Source organism: Colobus angolensis, unplaced genomic scaffold (assembly GCF_000951035.1).
Source record: "Colobus angolensis palliatus isolate OR3802 unplaced genomic scaffold, Cang.pa_1.0 Scaffold185, whole genome shotgun sequence".
Taxonomy (NCBI): Eukaryota; Metazoa; Chordata; class Mammalia; order Primates; family Cercopithecidae; genus Colobus; species Colobus angolensis.
Genome location: NW_012114988.1, coordinates 3,444,666 through 3,460,889, shown reverse-complemented (window position 1 = coordinate 3,460,889; position 16,224 = coordinate 3,444,666). Strand labels below are relative to the sequence as shown.

General features: G+C 48.6%; 1 protein-coding gene across 1 annotated transcript in view; it reads right to left on the bottom strand.

Moving 5' to 3' along the window:
- Positions 1-993: 993 nt before the first annotated feature.
- LRRC38 (leucine rich repeat containing 38) overlaps positions 994-16,224 on the bottom strand; it is a 67,078-nt gene continuing 51,847 nt past the window's right edge. Inside the window, exon 5 of the mRNA XM_011939953.1 lies at positions 994-2,121. Coding sequence (XP_011795343.1) covers positions 1,868-2,121 — 254 coding nt within the window. The 3' untranslated portion in view covers positions 994-1,867. The remainder of the gene's footprint in view (positions 2,122-16,224) is intronic.

The following is a 16,224-nucleotide window of genomic DNA, read 5'->3' as shown; positions in this document are numbered from 1 at the left end:
GAATATATGATAGGAAACAATGGAGAAGTGATTCTCAAAAATAACTTGAGAGTTGGTGTGAGCCCCTCATCCAAGTCTTAGCCCCCAGCCTCATCCAATGCTGCTAATACAAGCTATCTTGTATTAACGCACTGGGGCCTAAGACTTGTTTGTCTCATATTGTCTCTGAACCAAAGTGCTGCATTCCACATCCTAGAAAACACTGCCTGTCATAGCCTGGGCACCAAAGCAATGTCACATACACCCTAAGGGCCACTGATGGAAGTTTTTCAGAGGCTAAGTCCCAGTGTTTTGTTTTGTTTGTTTGTTTGTTTGTTTTTTGAGGCGGAGTCTCGCTCTGTTGCCCGGACTGGAGTGCAGTGGCCAGATCTCAGCTCACTGCAAAGCTCCGCCTCCCAGGTTCACGCCATTCTCCTGCCTCAGCCTCCCGAGTAGCTGGGACTACAGGCATGGCCCGCCACCTCGCCCGGCTAGTTTTTTGTATTTTTTAGTAGAGACGGGGTTTCACCGTGTTAGCCAGGATGGTCTCGATCTCCTGACCTCGTGATCCGCCCGTCTCGGCCTCCCAAAGTGCTGGGACTACAGGCTTGAGTTGTTTGTTTTTTTAACCATTTGGTTGATCCATTGCAACATGCTGCGTGGAATACTGGCCTCCAGGCAAGTTTACCCAAAGCTCTGGAGATGATGAGTCCAGAACTGTGCCAACATAGAGAGTAGCTGGGAAGGGACTCAGGAAGTGGGTGATGGAGAACAACCTGTCTGTACTTCAGAAGGAAAAATGATGCTGAGCAGAGAGATCATCACAACGGTACAAAGCAACTAATTCTTCCTCTACAAGTCGCTACTGCTTAGGATAAAGATCAGGGTTTGAGTTATGTCAACTCAAGGTTTTCCCAACAAGCTTACCAAAATTAACAACAGACACCCTCTTCCCAGTTCTTAGCTTCTTCATGGGTCCATTTCAGCCACTATAACAGAATACCAGAGATTGAGTGGCTTACAAACAACAGATATTTATTTATTTCTTCCAGTTCTGGAGGCTGGAAGTCTGAGATCTGGATGCCAGTATGGTTGGGTTCTGGTGAGGGCCTGCTTCTCAGTTCACGGGCAGCTGATTTCTTGCTGCATCCTCAAGTGCTGGAGGGGTGAAGGAGCTCTCTGGGGCCACCTTTCATGAGGGCACTAATCCCATCATTTGGGCCCCATCCTCATGACATCATCTAAACCTAATCACCTCCCCAAAGCCCCACCTCCAAATACCATCACATTGGGGATTAGGTTTCAACATATAAAATTTGGGGGGAAATAAACATTGTGTCTATTGCACGTGAGTTTATTAGTTCTCAGTATAACATCCCAAGGTTGCTGACACCTATTATATAAAGATCAAAGTTCTCGCTCTTGTGGTGAATGACCCGAATTTGAATCTCCACTGTTTGAGCTGCCGTTTCTTGGAAGGAAGGCAGATGCTTCATGATCTCCCAGTACAGGTCAGAAAAAGAGTGGCGCAAAATTGTCTTTGCCATTGAAAAGCTACCAGTCTTCATATCTCCTGGGGGAGGCTTTTAGTCATCAGCTATGAAGCCCGACTGGGTCATCTTCTCCCCCAACACACACCTCAATCTGAGAGGCAGGTTATGCTCCAGGAATAATTCCCTCCATCCTTCCTGGGCTTCTCTGCTCTGCTGATTCTAAACTCTGAGATTGGTGGTCCCAGCAGGTGTACCCAGGGGCCAAGACATGGAACAGGCTCTGTTCCGTTCACGGACACTGGCCAGTGTTTTTCCATTTGCAGCATTTCCCTCTCTTCTTGAAGAGAGCGTCTGGTTTGGTGCTGGAGAGTAAGGAGCAGGAGGGAGGAGGTGGCTCACTCATCCTCGTCCTCATCTTCATCCTCCGCATCTTTGTTGGGTGCACACCTCTGGAAGCACTGCACCACGGTGGCCAGGAAGAAGCTGGAGATGATGGCCGCGATGGACACAGCCACGCCGGAGAAGATGATGATGAAGAGGTCTGTGAGCGACAGGCTGAACCTACACTCGCTGAAGCTGGCCTCCGACAGCTCGCGCAGGGATATCCTCCTGCTCTCCATGGGCAGAGAGCACTGGATTTCATCAAGGCCTGAGAAAAGGCAGGCAGAGGAGAGAGGGGTTTAGACTGCAGCTCAAGGTTGCCTAAAAGTTGACAAGGCAGGTGCTTACAAAGCTAGCAATATGCAAGCATCCTCCCAAAAATAAAAGGGGGAAAAAGACTAATTTAAATGGAATTTAAACTTTAAAAAAAAAACCCTTAGAGTGATCACCATGGGAAAAACTGGAACGTGCTAGTCTTCACTGATCTCTTTTCAGGGTTTTTTTTTTTTTTGAGATGGAGTCTGGCTCTGTCATCCAGGCTGGAGTGCAGTGGCACGATCTCGCCTCACTGCAAGCTCCGCCTCCCGGGTTCACGCCATTCTTCTGCCCCAGCCTCCCGAGTAGCTGGGACTACAGGCACTTGCTGCCACAACCGGCTAATTTTTGGTATTTTTCGTAGAGACAGGGTTTTACCGTGTTCACCAGGATGGTCTCAATCTCCTGACCTTGTGATCTGCCCGCCTTGGCCTCCCAAAGTTTTGGGATTACAGGTGTGAGCCACCGCGCCCGGCCTCTTTTTGTTTTGTTTTGTTTTTATGAGATAGAGTCTCTGTCGCCCAGGCCAGAGTGCAATGGCATGATCTCGGCTCACCTCAACCTCCACCTCCTGGGTTCAAGTGTCTCCTGCCTCAGCCTCCCGAGTAGCTGGGATTACAGGCGTGCACCACCACACCTAATTTTAGTATTTTTAGTAAAGACAGCGTTTCACCATGTTGCCCAGGCTGGTCTTGAACTTCTGACCTCAGGTGATCCACCCACCTCGGCCTCCGAAAGTGCTGGAATTACAGGCCTGAGCCACCGCGCCCAGTCAGGTTTAGTACTCTTTTGATTTTGAATTACTCAGTGCGGGGATGGAAGGGCACCATTATCTGTTTCAGGTTTAGGACCTCTGTAGACCCTAATCCAGACCCAGCTGGGGCAGATACAGTGGGATGGGTCAGTGCCAATCAGTGGATGGACCCTCCACTTGGTAGTGCCATTTTCCAAGTTAGATACTGTCCTCCTTTTCACTGTCCTCTGAGTGGAAGTGAAAGGAGAGTTAGCATGGCATTGTGGGAACCCCACAACCCTGAAAGGATTTTCCCTTGACAGGGGTGGAGAACATAAGGATGTATCTGAAGGTGGCCTTCAAATAGTACTTGGTACTTGGAAGCTTGGAGGAAGCTTCCATGTGCTTCGGAATCATCTAAAAACTGTTAAAATGCAGGTTCCGAGGCACCACCCATGAGGAATCTGATTCAGTAGGTCTGGGGTGGGGCCCCAAACTCTGTATGTTTAATAGGTATTTTTAATAACCAGGTGTTTCTGATGCTGTGTGAATCCTGAGGCCCACTTCAAGAAGCATTATTTTCTAGTTGTGAAGATGAGGATGGGAGGGGATTTGAGAACTTCTAGGACACTCACTTCCACTAGGACCAGAGAAGCTCTTTTTTTTTTTTTAATTTATGTACTCATTTATTTTTGAGACAGAGTCTCGCTCTGTTGCCCAGGCTGGAGTGCAGTGGCACGATGAGGGCTCACCACAACCTCCACCTCCTGGGTTCAAGTGATTCTTGTGCCTCAGCCTCCCGAGTAGCTGCGATCACAGGTGTGCGCCACCACACCCAGCTAATTTTTGTATTGTTAGTAGAGATGAAGTTTCACCATGTTGGCCTGGCTGGTCTCAAACTCCTGGCCTCAAGTGATCTGCCCACCTCGGCCTCCCAAAGTGCTGGAATGACAGGTGTGAGCCACCGCACCTGGCCTTAGAGGAGCCCTTTAAAACTGTGTTTTGTATGTTAGGATTGTCTTCCCAACTTCACTTGAAGAGTGTTTGACTAATTTATGAACACGTTTCAAACCCTCCAGCCTAGAAAAAGACCACAAGTGAGTGCGTGCTGAGCAAGAACTTTATAATTACTAACATATACACGCTACGTAGACCTTACCACAGGCCAGGCACTGCTCTAAGCATCTGGCTATGTTGATTCATTTAATCCTTACAACCACTCCATGGGGGTATGTTCCATTATCATCCCCATTTTACAGACGGGGGAACAGGCTCAGAGTGGGAATGTAACTTGCCCAAAGCTGTACAGCTAGTAAGTGGCTGAGCCTGGATTCAAGTCAAGCAATCTGTCTCCAGAGACCTGGCCTGTAGCCACCATGTCTCCAAAAGGAAGAGAAAGGGGAAGAAAGCCAAGAAGAGAAGCGCCAGGGATGCAGGTGATGCAGACACAGGAAACTGATGCTTTCTTCCCGTGGCTGCCATCACATGCCAGTGACAGAAGCTGCCAGTCAGCTGGTAGTGTCCTAGCATAATGGGCTTATAACATTTTAGAGACACCTCCCGAGGATGGTTCCCTTACCACTAAACTACCGCTTTTGGGGAATCCCACCAGCCATCAAGTGTGGTAGAAGGCAGCTTTGAGAATTACAGACAGGTGGATTCTGTACCCTCCATCTACTCATATGAATCAAAAGGGAGACCTGCCTGAGATGTGAGAAACTGAGCACCATGAGAGGTGGCTCTCCATATGCTCATGTATTCATTTAATAAAATGTACTGGCCAGGCGTGGAGGCTCATGCCTGTAATCTCAGCACTTTGGGAGGCTGAGGTGGATGGATCACTTAAGGTCAGGAGTTCAGGACCAGCCTGGCCAACGTGGTGAAACCCTGTTTCTACTAAAAATACAAAAATTAGCCAGGCATGGTGGTGTGTGGCTGTAATTCCAGCTACTCAGGAGGCTGAGGGATGAGAATCACTTAAACCTGGAAGGCGGAGGTTGCAGTGAGCCGAGATCACACCACTGCACTCCAGCCTGGGTGACAGAGTGAGACTCCATCTCAAAAAAAAAAGAAGTATTGAAGATGGGGTTTCACCATGTTGCCCAGGCTTGAACTTGTACTTTTCCTGGGCCAAGGGGTTGGTGATATACAAGGCCACTAAGTCCTCTACCCTCAGAGAGTGTAAATTCTAGTTCAACAAGATAGACATTCATTTATGCCACCGATGTTTTTGAGTATTTGCCATGTACTAGGCCCTGGGGATACAGCAGGAAACAAAACAAAGCCTTCATGCAGCTTACATTTTAGACAATAAATGAATAGTTCAAGACATATGTAAAATGTTTAGGATGAAACATCAGGGTAGAATGATAAAGAAAGTCTGGGACAAATAATTGTCTTTAGAAGGGATGGTCAGGAGGTATTATTTCAGTTAAGGTTGAAAGGATGAGATGAACCAGCCATGAGAAGAACAAGGCAGAGACAAGAAGCTGGGAAAGAGGCCGGGTGTGGTGGCTCATGTCTACAATCCCAGCACTTTGGGAGGCCAAGATGAGAGACTCACTTGAGCTCAGGAGTTCGAGACCAGCCTGGGCAACACAGCAAGACCCTGTCTCCACAAACAATTTAACATTTAGCCAGGTGTGGTGGTACACACCTGTAGTTCAAGCTACTCAGGAGGCTGAGGCAGGAGGATCATCGGAGCCTGGAAGACTGAGGCTATGATCATGCCACTGCACTCTAGCCCAGACAACACAGTGAGACTCTGTGTCAAAAAAAAAAAAAAAAAAAAGTTGGGAAAGAGCTCAGCATTTGGGGAACACAATGTAGCCAGGGGTAGCTTAGTGAACATAGGATAATTTAGCATTAGCTTAGGTGAGAAACACAGCATGTGTCGAGATGAAGGCCCTGATGCTTAAGGTCTCTGAATAAATATTATGAACAGAGCACCCCTCCCCATCCCCATTACCAGCCCTCCTTGGACATGAACCAAAGAAATAGCTTATGTGGTACAGAGCTGCTGAAGACTGTTTGTTACCAAGCATAATCATCCTGACTGATACACAATACAAGCTATGTTGAAATTCAAATGATGACCATGATTTTACAAACCTCAGTAATAAGAGAATGAGTGGTATTAGAATGCATAAAGAGCTCAGATCTTTTGTTTCTGATCTGGAAGATGAGAGAAAAATAAAGTAGTAGTAACTAATAGTCATGTTGCACTTACTATGTGCAGATCTTGTTCTAATCGCTACACGTTTTTACTCACAACAACCTTATGAGGTTAAGTACTGTTATTATGCCCATTTCATGAATGAGAAAACTGAGAGCATTTGCATAGCTTGACTTTAGCAACACAGCTTCACAGTGATGAAGCCAGGATTTGAACCCAGCCATTTGGCTGTGGAAGCTTACTCTTATCCTTTGATTAACAAGGTGTCCTTTTCCCAGTGAGAATAGCCAGAGAGATGCAAGGACACCACGTTGATATGAAGCGCAACTGCCTTCAGCCACTGCGTGCCTCTGGCTTCGTTCAACTCTCAGGAAAACCTTCACCTACTCTCTTTTTTAGTGCTTCCAGGTTTCAAAAAGCTGACCCTTAACCCATTTCCAGCATCATGTGAAAATTGAAATGATGTCTTGACACCTCGCTAATTAGCAGGCTTCTGTCCTGCAAAAAGCAGCCCTGCTAATTACACAGCAACCCTGCAACCACCCTGGGGGGTTTTGTGTGTCTTTTCTTCTCCATCTCAGAAACTGAAGATAGAGGAATAGTGTCTGAGCATCCTCCTTCCTTCTGTCCTGCCCCATCTTTTATGCAGTCTACAGCCAACCCATCGATGCTTCTGTCCCATGGGAACCATTGCCTAGCAACAAGACTCTGCTGTTCCCTCCTTTCCCGGAATCAGTGTCTGCTTTATATACCCAAGGAATTAGCTGGACCAGAGCTCTGCAGGCCTCCTCAATTTACACTTGATTACTGTTTTTGACTGGTTCTTTTTCTTAAAGAGACTAAACTTCTGTCTACTTCTGAGAATTTTAAATGTATTTGAATAAAACAGGAGAGCTTTATCTTCTCAAAAATAAAAATAAAAACGGGAGCACTTTAAAACAAAGTTATACTGGGTTTTTTTTTTTTTTTTTTTTACAGACACTGATGTCTTCAATGAAAAAAATGGAAAAACATCAATCAACCTGCCTCCTAACAGCCCACCCCAGCCAAAAACGTTATGAAAATAAATAAGATGGACACCAACAGACTGTGCGAAGCACCGACAGTTTCTAAAGCCAGCAGATTATTTGCAGCCTCCAAACAAGTGACAGATCATTATTTAGCTGGAGAAATTTTCTAGAAATCCTCATCTTCAGGAAGCGGTATCAACTGGAAAACAACCACAACCCAACAACGTAAGCCCACGGCACCTGCCGTTTAAATCCAACCTTTGCAAGCCACGACTTCCCAAGTCAGTTCTGGTGCCTTGAGATTCATCTTGGCGTCTTTGCAAAGTGACAGTTTTAGAAAACGTCATCTCACATTTCTGTGTGGCTAGAAGAAATGGACTTGTTTGGAAAATGGTGCACACAAGCCCACCAGGGGTGGGGACTTTGGAACGGCAGTGCTTAGTGGAGCTTTCTTGATAAGATCCACTGACTTGATGAGCTTTCATAGCTCACAAAGGGCAGAGAAATATGAAGAGTTGGACAAAGAGAGTCTGCCAGGCAGACAGGGCCCAGCACAAGGCTGAGGGGATTGCTACAAAAGCTGTCTACAAAGGCTGTGAAGCCAACAGCACAACTCTGGACTTGGCATAGGCAGATTCCAGGGTCCCGTCTTCTCCCCTAGCGGACCCTTGTTTAGACCAAGGTTTCTCAACTTGGCCATTACTGACATTTGGGACAGGATCATTTTTTGACATAGGGGCTGTCCTGTGTCCTATAGGACGTTTAGCAGCATCCCTGCTGGCCTCCACCCACCAGATGCCAGCAGCACACCCCACCCAGTGTGACAATCAAAACTGTCTCCAGTCCGGGTGCAGTGGCTCATGCCTGTAATCCCAGCACTTTGGGAGGCCGAGGCGAGTGGATCACCTGAGGTCAGGAGTTCGAGACCATTCTGGCCAACATGGCGAAACCCTGTCTGTACTAAAAACAGAAAAATTAGCCAGGCATGGTGGCACATGCCTGTAATCCCAACTATTTGGGAGGCTGAGGCAGGAGAATTGCTTGAACCCAGGAGGTGGAGGCTGCAGTGAGCTGAGATCATACCACTGCACTCCAGTCTGGATAACAAGAGTGAAACTCTATCTCAAAAAAAAAAAAAAACCGTCTCCAGACACTGCTACATGTCTCCTGGATTGGGAAGGACAAAGTCACCTCAGTTGAGGATCACTGCTTTAGACGGAAATGCTCTACTAAGTATACAGCTATTATGTAGACTTTTAAATTTTTTTGTAAAGATGGGGTCTCGCTATGTTGCCCAGTGATACGGTTTGGCTGCGTCCTTACCCACATCTCACCTTGAATTATAATAATCCCCAACTGTTACAGTGGAGATAATTGAATCATGGGGTTGGTAGGTTTCCCTCAGACTGTTCTCCTGGTAGTGAGTAAGTCTCACTACCATGACGTTTCTATAAAGGGGAGTTCCCCTCTACCTGCGCTCTTGCCTGCCACCACGTAAGACGTGAGTTTGCTCCTCATTCGTCTTCCACCATGATCGTGAGGCCTCCCCAGCCATGTGGAACTGTGAGTCCATTAAACTTCTTTCCTTTATAAATTACCCAGTCTCAGGCATGTCTTTATTAGCAGCATGAGAACGGACTAATACACCCAGGCTGGTCTCGAACTGCTGTTCTCAAGCAATCCTCCCACCTCAGCTTCCCAAAGCTCTGAGATTAAAGGCGTGAGCCACCAGGCCCAGCCATTAGGTGGCTATTATGGACTAAACATTTAGATCCCTGAAATACAGATGTGGAAGTCCTACCCCCAGTGTGATGGTAGTTGAAGGTGTGGCCTCTGGGAGGCATGAGGGTTAGATGAGATTAGGTAATTAGAGTGTGGATGTCCCGATGGGATGAGTGTTCTTCCTCCCCCCACCCCCCCAAAAGATGGACTCTCACTCTGGAGTGCAGCGGCCCGATCTCGACTCACCACAACCTCTGCTTCCTGGGCTCAAGTGATTCTCTTGCCTCAGCCTCCCGAGTAGCTGGGATTACAGGTGTGTGCCACAAGGCCCTGTTAATTTTTTTGTGTATTTTTAGTAGAGACGGGGTTTTACCATGTTGGCCAGACTGGTCTCAAACTCCTGACCTCAAATGATCCACCCACCTTGGCCTCCCCAAGTGCTGGGACTACAGATGTGAGATACCGCGTCTGGCAAGGGATTAGTGTTCTTACGGTTTTTTTGTTTTGTTTTGTTTTGTTTTTTGCTTTTTTTTTGAGGTGGAGTCTCGCTCTGTCACCCAGGCTGGAGTACAGTGGCGCAATCTCAGCTCACTGCAAGCTCCGCCTCCCGGGTTCACGCCATTCTCCTGCCACACCCTCCAGAGTAGCTGGGACTACAGGCGCCCGCCACTATGCCTGGCTAATTTTTTTTTGTATTTTTTTTTAGTAGAGACAGGGTTTCACCGTGTTAGCCACGATGGTCTCGATCTCCTGACCTCGTGATCCACCCACCTCGGCCTCCCAAAGTGTTTCATCGTGTTAGCCAGGATGGTCTCGATCTCCTGACCTCGTGATCCACCCACCTCGGCCTCCCAAAGTGCTGGGATTACAGGCGTGAACCACGCCCCCGGCTAATGTATTCTTATAACAAGAGACACCAGAGAGGTCTCCCAGTCTGTCTCTGTCTCTCACTTTCTTTCTCTCTCTCTCTCTCTCTGCCATGTGAGGACCCAGCAAGAAGGCGACCATCTGCAAGCCAGGAAGAGGGCCCTCTCCCAGCCCTGCTGGCACCCTGATCTCAGACTTCCACCCTCCAGAACTGTGAGGAAATAAATGCCTGCTTGTTAAGCCACCAATCTATGGTGTTTTCTTATGGCAGCCTGAGAAGACTAAGATAGTAACCTTCTAAGACAGACCTATTTTTAGTCAATAAATAGACATTTAGTTATTAAATGGCTTCCTTTAATTCATGCAGTTAGCGAAACAGGTAAGGCTTCATGCTACATGCCATTCAGGATACAAAAGGAAGGAAGGGAGGATGGAAGGGAGGCAGGGAGCGAGGGAGGAAGAGAGAGAGACAGACAGAGGTGGCCTTACAGAAGAGGCATCAGGACACAGGCACAAAAGAGAACATTTAAAGTAGAAAGTGCAAAGCCCTGCCAGGCACAGTGGCTCACGCCTGTAATCCCAGCACTTTGGGAGGCTGAGGCCAGTGGATAGCCTGAACTCAGGAGTACGGGACACCCCAGGCAACATGGTGAAATCCCATCTCTACTAAAAATACCAAAAAAACTAACCAGGTATGGTGGCGCACGCCTCTAGTCCCAGCCGCTTGGGAGGGTGAGACAGGAGAATCTCTTGAGCCCCAGAGGCAAAGGTTGCAGTGAGCCGAGATCGCGCCACTGCACTCCATCTTGAGCTACCAAGTAAGACTCTGTCTCAGAAAAAAGAAAGTGCAAAGCCCCACAGGAGACGTCAAGGGCAAGCCCAGAGGGGGCTGTGGGGGCTGGATCAGCAGGACAGTGGAAGGACAGGCTGGCAGGCGGCAAGTGGAGGTAAGGATGGGACCCCTGCCATGTTCCTGCTTGACCTTGGAATGTTCTTTTCCTGACCCATCCCTTCAGCTGTCAAGTTAAGAATAGCGAAGGAAAGCCAATACTTCACAGCACCTGGTGTGTGCCTGGCACACTTGAAGCTTCACAGAACGTACTCGCCTTGTTTATTCCTCAGGCCAACTCGATCGGAAGGCCACTGCAAGTATCCCCATCTTATGGCTGACCAAACTGAGGCACAGAGAGGGCAAGTCACTTCCCCGGGGCCACGCAGCAGGGAAATGCCAGAGCTGGGCCTGACCCCAGCTGGTCTGGCTCTGCAGCTTGGCCACTGCATCGTGCCTCCCACTCTCCCAGGCACGAGACCCAGGGCTGCACCAGCCTGGCCCAGCCCTTCCCAACAAGCCCCTTTGAGGCACAGTATCTTTTTTTAAAAAAATTTATTAATTGGCCAGGCGCGGTGGCTCAAGCCTATAATACCAGCACTTTGGGAGGCCGAGACGGGCGGATCACGAGGTCAGGAGATCGAGACCATCCTGGCTAACATGGTGAAACCCCGTCTCTACTAAAAACTACAAAAAACTAGCCGGGCGACGTGGCGGCGCCTGTAGTCCCAGCTACCCGGGAGGCTGAGGCAGGAGAATGGCGTGAACCCGGGAGGCGGAGCTTGCAGTGAGCTGAGATCCGGCCACAGCACTCCAGCCTGGGCGACAGAGCGAGACTCTGTCTCAGAAAAAAAAAAAAAAAAAAAAAAAAAAAAAAAAAAATTATTAATTAATTTATTTAATTTTGAGGCAGAGTCTTGCTCTGTAGCCCAGGCTGGAGTGCAGTTGGTGTGATCTCAGCTCACTTGGAACCTCTGCCTCCCGAGCTCAGGCAATTCTCCTGCCTCAGCCTCCCGAGTAACTGGGATTACAGGTGCCTGCCACCACCCCCAGCTAATTTTTGTATTTTTAGTAGAGATGGAGTTTCACCACGTTGGCCAGGCTGGTCTCGAACTCCTGACCTCAGGTGATCCACCTGCCTCGGCCTCCCATAGCGCTGGGTGAAGCCACGGGGCATCCAGGGAGCAGAGTTTCTGGAAACCCTTGTCAGAAGGGCTTCCTGGATGCCCTGAAAAACAGAATGGAGAGATGCTGCCCATGTTAGGGATATGATGGACCCCAGGCTGGGCCACTGTACCACCTGGTGCCTGTGTGACCCTGGGCCAGGCCCAGCCACCCTGAGTGCCACCTGGAGATGACACTGTGAACATGAAACAAGGGAATATCTGAAAAGCTCTCACCACAGTACCTGGCCACACACGTACTCAAGAACCCTGTGGTTAGCATTGTTCAGATTTTTGAAGTTGCAGACTGAGCCTGCATCTGACTCCAGATATATGAGGAGAGTGCCTGTATTAGGGTGCTCCAGAGAAACAGAACCAACAGGGAGGAGAGGAGTGGGGAGTGGAGGAGCAAGGAGGAGTGCGAAGGCGAGGGGAGGAGAGGGGAGAGGGAGCGAGCACGTGTGCGTGTGCATGTGCGTGTGTGTGCGTGTGTGCATGTGTGTGTGTGTAGAGAGATTTATTATAAGTACCTCTAGTCATTCCTCTGCTCAACAACCCTCAGTGGCTCCCCATCTCTCTTAAAATGAAATCCACAGTCCGTATCACCCCTGCTAAACCCCTCCACTCTGCCTTGCTTGCCGTTCCTCAGAGGCCACCCTCAGGGCCTCTGCACCTGCCTGCTCTGCCTGGCTCACTCCTTCCCTTTCTTCAGGTGACTCTAGGCAGTCACCTTCTCAAAGAGGCCTCCCTGCCTCCATTCAAAGCAGTTGCTCTCCCCACCCCATCATCCTCCATCTCCCCCTTCCCTCTTTAGTTTTCTCTGCGCAGGTATTTATTTTCTGCCTCCCTGTTCCTCCCCCACCGCCATGGCGGCTATGTGAGGTCCAGCATTTTGTTTTGTTCCCTGCTGTATACCTAGGACTAGAACTTGTAAATGATATTTTTGAATCACCATATGAATAAAGACAGGATCAGAGAACATGGCTTAGATGTGTGGCCACAAAGGAGTTCTGAAGCCAGCTCCCCATCAGACAGATGGATCCCCAGTGGCCGGTGGTGCTGGACCGGCACAGGCCCCCGCCTTCCAGGACAAAAGTTCTTTCCCCCAAATTCACCAGCAGGTAACTTGCAACTCTCTGGAGGAGAGAGAAGCTGTGTATGTTTTCATGCTTTCCTCTCTTGGGAGGCAGAAATTCTCATTGATCTTTGGAAACAGAGTGGAGATGCATCAGCCAACCCCTCCTGCAGCCTCACCATATGCCAGATACTCTTCTAAGCACTCTGCATTGCCTGCATGCCTTCAGTCTACAAAACAAATTCTGCGGCTGGTCCTGGGATGATCCCGGTTCACAGATAAGCAAACTGAACAGTTATGTTACCTGCTTGAGGTTATCCAGCTAAGAATGGAAGAGCCAGGATCTAGAATCAGATGATCTCACCCTAGTGCCTATGCAGTTAGCCAGTACCCTTTCCTGTTGCCTTAAGAATGCTGGCACAGGCCGGGCGCAGTGGCTCACACCTGTAATCCCAGCACTTTGGGAGGCTGAGGCAGGCGGATCACTTGAGGTCAGGAGTTCAAGACCAGCCTGACCAACATAGAGAAACCCTGTCTCTACCAGAAATACAAAATTAGCCAGGCGTGATGGTGCATGCCTGTGATCCCAACTACTCAGGTGGCTGAGACAGGAGAATCGCTTGAACCCGAGAGGCAGAGGTTGTGATGACCCAAGATGGCGCCATTGTACTCCAGCCTAGGCAACAAAAGCAAAACCTTGTCTTAAAAAAAAAAAAGAAGAAGAAGAATGCTTGCACAAGTTATTGCCAGGATACTAAGACCCAGAGGGTCCTATAATTATGCCAAAGCTGCACAATGTCTTGTCAACCTGGTTTGGGGCCCATGCTACATCCATTGGTGGCCTGAGCCTGGAGTACTCAGGGCAAAGAGCACTAAAAGGTCATTCTAGGAGGGTTGAATGCTGTGTTTGTTTTTTGGGCTGCTGTTACAAAGTACCACAAACTGAGGGGCTTAAAACAAATTTATTATCTCATAGTTTTGGAGGCCAGAATTCTGAAATCAAGGTGTCAGCCAGGCTGGGCTCCCTCCGAAGGCTCTGGGGAGAATCCTTCCTGGCCTCCTCCAGCTTCTGGTGGTTCCCTTTTTCTTTTTTTTTTTTTTTTTTTTTTACAGACACTGATGTCTTCAATGAAAAAAATGGAAAAACATCAATCAACCTGCCTCCTAACAGCCCACCCCAGCCAAAAACGTTATGAAAATAAATAAGATGGACACCAACAGACTGTGCGAAGCACCGACAGTTTCTAAAGCCAGCAGATTATTTGCAGCCTCCAAACAAGTGACAGATCATTATTTAGCTGGAGAAATTTTCTAGAAATCCTCATCTTCAGGAAGCGGTATCAACTGGAAAACAACCACAACCCAACAACGTAAGCCCACGGCACCTGCCGTTTAAATCCAACCTTTGCAAGCCACGACTTCCCAAGTCAGTTCTGGTGCCTTGAGATTCATCTTGGCGTCTTTGCAAAGTGACAGTTTTAGAAAACGTCATCTCACATTTCTGTGTGGCTAGAAGAAATGGACTTGTTTGGAAAATGGTGCACACAAGCCCACCAGGGGTGGGGACTTTGGAACGGCAGTGCTTAGTGGAGCTTTCTTGATAAGATCCACTGACTTGATGAGCTTTCATAGCTCACAAAGGGCAGAGAAATATGAAGAGTTGGACAAAGAGAGTCTGCCAGGCAGACAGGGCCCAGCACAAGGCTGAGGGGATTGCTACAAAAGCTGTCTACAAAGGCTGTGAAGCCAACAGCACAACTCTGGACTTGGCATAGGCAGATTCCAGGGTCCCGTCTTCTCCCCTAGCGGACCCTTGTTTAGACCAAGGTTTCTCAACTTGGCCATTACTGACATTTGGGACAGGATCATTTTTTGACATAGGGGCTGTCCTGTGTCCTATAGGACGTTTAGCAGCATCCCTGCTGGCCTCCACCCACCAGATGCCAGCAGCACACCCCACCCAGTGTGACAATCAAAACTGTCTCCAGTCCGGGTGCAGTGGCTCATGCCTGTAATCCCAGCACTTTGGGAGGCCGAGGCGAGTGGATCACCTGAGGTCAGGAGTTCGAGACCATTCTGGCCAACATGGCGAAACCCTGTCTGTACTAAAAACAGAAAAATTAGCCAGGCATGGTGGCACATGCCTGTAATCCCAACTATTTGGGAGGCTGAGGCAGGAGAATTGCTTGAACCCAGGAGGTGGAGGCTGCAGTGAGCTGAGATCATACCACTGCACTCCAGTCTGGATAACAAGAGTGAAACTCTATCTCAAAAAAAAAAAAAAACCGTCTCCAGACACTGCTACATGTCTCCTGGATTGGGAAGGACAAAGTCACCTCAGTTGAGGATCACTGCTTTAGACGGAAATGCTCTACTAAGTATACAGCTATTATGTAGACTTTTAAATTTTTTTGTAAAGATGGGGTCTCGCTATGTTGCCCAGTGATACGGTTTGGCTGCGTCCTTACCCACATCTCACCTTGAATTATAATAATCCCCAACTGTTACAGTGGAGATAATTGAATCATGGGGTTGGTAGGTTTCCCTCAGACTGTTCTCCTGGTAGTGAGTAAGTCTCACTACCATGACGTTTCTATAAAGGGGAGTTCCCCTCTACCTGCGCTCTTGCCTGCCACCACGTAAGACGTGAGTTTGCTCCTCATTCGTCTTCCACCATGATCGTGAGGCCTCCCCAGCCATGTGGAACTGTGAGTCCATTAAACTTCTTTCCTTTATAAATTACCCAGTCTCAGGCATGTCTTTATTAGCAGCATGAGAACGGACTAATACACCCAGGCTGGTCTCGAACTGCTGTTCTCAAGCAATCCTCCCACCTCAGCTTCCCAAAGCTCTGAGATTAAAGGCGTGAGCCACCAGGCCCAGCCATTAGGTGGCTATTATGGACTAAACATTTAGATCCCTGAAATACAGATGTGGAAGTCCTACCCCCAGTGTGATGGTAGTTGAAGGTGTGGCCTCTGGGAGGCATGAGGGTTAGATGAGATTAGGTAATTAGAGTGTGGATGTCCCGATGGGATGAGTGTTCTTCCTCCCCCCACCCCCCCAAAAGATGGACTCTCACTCTGGAGTGCAGCGGCCCGATCTCGACTCACCACAACCTCTGCTTCCTGGGCTCAAGTGATTCTCTTGCCTCAGCCTCCCGAGTAGCTGGGATTACAGGTGTGTGCCACAAGGCCCTGTTAATTTTTTTGTGTATTTTTAGTAGAGACGGGGTTTTACCATGTTGGCCAGACTGGTCTCAAACTCCTGACCTCAAATGATCCACCCACCTTGGCCTCCCCAAGTGCTGGGACTACAGATGTGAGATACCGCGTCTGGCAAGGGATTAGTGTTCTTACGGTTTTTTTGTTTTGTTTTGTTTTGTTTTTTGCTTTTTTTTTGAGGTGGAGTCTCGCTCTGTCACCCAGGCTGGAGTACAGTGGCGCAATCTCAGCTCACTGCAAGCTCCGCCTCCCGGGTTC